General features: G+C 54.2%; 1 protein-coding gene across 1 annotated transcript in view; it reads right to left on the bottom strand.

Moving 5' to 3' along the window:
• DLC1 (DLC1 Rho GTPase activating protein) overlaps positions 1-4459 on the bottom strand; it is a 55731-nt gene that overhangs the window by 14089 nt on the left and 37183 nt on the right. The window contains exon 6 of the mRNA XM_006158983.3: positions 3956-4132. Coding sequence (XP_006159045.1) covers positions 3956-4132 — 177 coding nt within the window. The remainder of the gene's footprint in view (positions 1-3955; positions 4133-4459) is intronic.

Genomic DNA, 4459 nt, shown 5'->3' with positions numbered 1-4459 from the left:
GGTAGCGCATGGCTTGCTGTATGCTCTGGGGCAGCGGCTGTCCCGTGCGCTGCACGTTGACCGTCAGCGGGACCCCAAACACGCTCCGGTCCTTGTAGTCTGGAACCTTGATCCTTTTCATGAACTTGGGCACCGCCCTGTTAAAGGACACGGAGGGCGGGTTACCTGCCTGCCTGCTCTCGCCCACCTCTGCAGGTAAACTGCTGGGCTCCAGATCTGCACTACACGGTCGCTACTTCCAGGTACATGGAATAAAATGACAAGTCCAGTTTCCCAGATGCCCTAGCTACACAGCCAGGGCTCCCTAGTCCCGTGTGGCCGGGGGCTGGCGCAGACTGCACACAAGAACGTCCCGCCATCACAGACATGCCTGGAGACATGCTGTGATCATCCCAAGCTGGGGCTGGGGCCCGGTCACGCTTCCTCGCTAACCTTGGGCTCTGCGGTCTACAGACGGCCACGGGTTTCCTTAGAGCAATGGCAGTAGAGGAAGAAGCCAGGGCAGAAAATGACACGAGATACCCTAATTAGATGTTTCTGATTAAGAGTTTGAAAAATTAGCTCCCATTTGTCCTAAAAAGGAGACAGGGAGCTCGTCTGAGTTCCCGAGGAGATGGAAACACTTAGGTAAAAGGTGCAGGCCACGCTGCAGGAGAACAGCAGAGGGTGCAGGAGGACAGCGGAGCCTGGGGTAGGCCTAAGGCAACTGCGCGGCTCTGGAGCTCAGGGGCGAAGGGCCTGAAGTCAGATTCTGCTGGTGACCCCAGAGAACAGAACTCTTTACTCTGCAGAGGAAGATGGAAGAGGAACAATGGGAGGTTTGTAAGCTGCCCCCAGGCTCCCTGGAGTCTTGAGACCAGGTCCGCCCCCACCAGCATGTGCAACGGCAGGAAACCGATGTCACGCGTTTGAGGCTGTCAAGCAGCAATTTCAGCTCTCCAGATGACCTCTCTGAATGGGACAAGAAAGGGCGCGGCCGAACAGGGAAAGGACCCTGTAGGGTTTCTCCCTGCTCCACACACCCCACAATGCAGGCCTTTTCCACTTGGTTCTGACTCACTGGAAAAACTGACCAGACCAGAACGAAGTACTATGGACGTGTAGATTCTTGAGGGTTTGGTGGGGAAGGGGCGGGCAACTCAGAAATGAGAATGTGAAATATGCAGTTTTAAATAGCTGGAGGAAAATATGACCGAGCACAGAGAGCGCTGCAGAAACCACGCTGACTCCTGCTGACCGACAGCCAGGACACAGGCCTTTTATAGCCCTTGGAGCAGTGAGCCCGAAGGCCGAGCCCGCGTGTCCCCAGGCAGCGTGGTGTCTGGTGTCGCGGCTGTGCGTGTGCACAACACGCGCTTTGTCAGGGAGCGGGGACAAAAGCCAGCGGCAGGACGTGGGGAAGAACACGTTACGAGTCCCGCCGAGAATCTGAAGCATGTGGGGTAAACCGGTCAACACTTATTTCTGTCGTTCAGAACAAACAACTTCTGTATTTAGGAGGCTCGCATAATAGCAGCCTTCGGACAGGAGGCACTTTGATGCTGGAGAGAATTCTCTAGCAGGCCCAGGAGAGGGGGAGCTGGAGGAAGCACAGTCCCGCTGCTTGGCAGACTCCAGCGGCTCGAGTCTGCGGCAGCGCGTTACTGACGACACGGCCGCTTCTTCGCCTTTATAAAAAGCAGTTGTCCAGCTGGATAATAAACACTCGGATTAATGAAAAGATTTGAGGACACCCAGCCGACAGGGAAAGTGCACTGAGATGTCACCCAAGTGACACCTTTCTGTTCTGCACCGATAGCAGAAAAACTGAGATGCACACAGACCAATCAGCACGAGCCTGCCTCCCACACTGCACGTTCGAGCCCGTATTTCCCACCGTGATTCCGAAAGCGCGTTCAATGAACTTCATCCTTATTTTAGTCCACAGTGCAGCTTTCAGGAGTGGATTCCTAACATTTATTATTCAACTGCCTGAATGTCTTGCTGGAAAAATACAGAACACAAACTCTTTAGCACGGGCAGATTTCTTTTTCTTTCTTTCTTTCTTTCTTTCTTTCTTTCTTTCTTTCTTTCTTTCTTTCTTTCTTTCTTTCTTTCTTTCTTTTTTTGGAGAGGTTTTTGCCATTGGGTGCGTGCGCTCGCCAGACAGACAGAGAGACAGAGAGACAGAAAGTGAGAAATCACCCCCAGAGGGGATGACCACACCGCAATCCCTTCTCCGTTCTCCTCTCAGGATCTTGGGCACACACGCACACGCGCCCAGTGTGAGTTTTAAGCCACCGGGTCAGGGACTCGAACCGCGGCTGGCCACATGGGAGTCCAGCGACATAGCCATTACGCTAACTGCTGGCCCCAGCACAGGCAGATTTCTGAGTGACGCTGCAAATAGTCGCAGCAAAAATGATTCTAAAAACATGCGTGCATGGGGGTGTAAAGCCAGGTGTTAGACATTACGTGTGTCAATGGTGGTCTCACAGCATCTTAACATTTTCCATCAGGAATTCTTTCTTATAATCTGCCAGAGGGCATGTGTGCTCGCTGGAGAGAGGGGGGGATGGGATCCTGCGGGTCGAGTTTGGTGCAGCGCGTTTCTTACGACACGGCCGCTTCTTCGCCTTTATAAAAAGCAGTTGTCCAGCTGGATAATAAACACTCGGATTAATGAAAAGATTTGAGGACACCCAGCCGACAGGGAAAGTGCACTGAGATGTCACCCAAGTGACACCTTTCTGTTCTGCACCGATAGCAGAAAAACTGAGATGCACACAGACCAATCAGCACGAGCCTGCCTCCCACACTGCACGTTCGAGCCCGTATTTCCCACCGTGATTCCGAAAGCGCGTTCAATGAACTTCATCCTTATTTTAGTCCACAGTGCAGCTTTCAGGAGTGGATTCCTAACATTTATTATTCAACTGCCTGAATGTCTTGCTGGAAAAATACAGAACACAAACTCTTTAGCACGGGCAGATTTCTTTTTCTTTCTTTCTTTCTTTCTTTCTTTCTTTCTTTCTTTCTTTCTTTTTTTGGAGAGGTTTTTGCCATTGGGTGCGTGCGCTCGCCAGACAGACAGAGAGACAGAGAGACAGAAAGTGAGAAATCACCCCCAGAGGGGATGACCACACCGCAATCCCTTCTCCGTTCTCCTCTCAGGATCTTGGGCACACACGCACACGCGCCCAGTGTGAGTTTTAAGCCACCGGGTCAGGGACTCGAACCGCGGCTGGCCACATGGGAGTCCAGCGACATAACCATTACGCTAACTGCTGGCCCCAGCACAGGCAGATTTCTGAGTGACGCTGCAAATAGTCGCAGCAAAAATGATTCTAAAAACATGCGTGCATGGGGGTGTAAAGCCAGGTGTTAGACATTACGTGTGTCAATGGTGGTCTCACAGCATCTTAACATTTTCCATCAGGAATTCTTTCTTATAATCTGCCAGAGGGCATGTGTGCTCGCTGGAGAGAGGGGGGGATGGGAAAGTGTCCCCCGGGCGTGGTCATGGCACAGTCCTCTCCCTCTGTCGCCCCCTCCTTGTGGGACTCTGGGCTCCCACGCACACATGCCAGGTGTTTCTGGAGTGGCAGGGTCTGGGACTCGAGCCTTGTGGTTAGCCATGTGGGATCCAGCCAGCTCAACCACCAGGCCGTGGACTGGCCTTCGTCCTCCCCTCCTCCTGTCGGATGCTGGACATCTATTTACCCAGACAGCGTATTCCAGCCTTTGGGAAGGAGGGGCCTGCATTTGTGGTGTGAGACCCTCACTCGCGACAGCTGTCACTCAGGGCTAAGCTCAACCAACCAGCAATTCCCACTGGCACAAGCAGTCTCAAATGCGACCTCTGGCTGACCCCGGCAGGGTGACAGACTACAGCCATACTGAAGGACAGACGGCACTCTGACGGACGGCCCGGGAGCTGAGGAAGTGTGTACTCGGCACGGCAGGAAGCTCTTACCAGCTGAAGCCGTGCTTGTTGGACGGCGTGTACTTCTCCAGCAGGGCGGTCAGCTTCAGCAGGGAGTACTTCTGAAGCAGGTTCATCTGCGCGACCGACTGGCAGCTGATCTGCAGCGATGCCGAACTGAGGCTCGGCCGGTGCGAGCTCTGGAAGCTGTGCCATCTCAGCCTGTGCCTGCGGGTGAAGGGCACGGAGGGGTGGGCAGAGGCCGAGGGACGGGGGCAGCGCGTGGGACGCAGACTCAGCCTCCACAGTGACACACACGCAACTCACTGTTACAAACACCTGCTGTGACTGCGAGGGTAGTGTGCTCTCCAGAGGGGGACAGGAAAAGGCCCTCCAGGGGGTGTGGCCACATCTCTGTTCCCTCGTCCCTCCTCCATTCTGTTAGGAGTCTGGGCAGGCACCTGCACACGTGTGCGTGCACACACACTCACACTCCCTCCCACACTCTCATACACCCCCCCCACACTCACACTCCCTCCTACACTCATACACCCC

The sequence above is a fragment of the Tupaia chinensis genome, unplaced genomic scaffold (genome assembly GCF_000334495.1).
Source record: "Tupaia chinensis unplaced genomic scaffold, TupChi_1.0 Scaffold000619_1, whole genome shotgun sequence".
In the NCBI taxonomy this organism is placed as follows: Eukaryota; Metazoa; Chordata; class Mammalia; order Scandentia; family Tupaiidae; genus Tupaia; species Tupaia belangeri.
The sequence above is the reverse complement of the archived record's forward strand: the minus strand, read 5'-3'. Positions and strand labels throughout refer to the sequence as shown.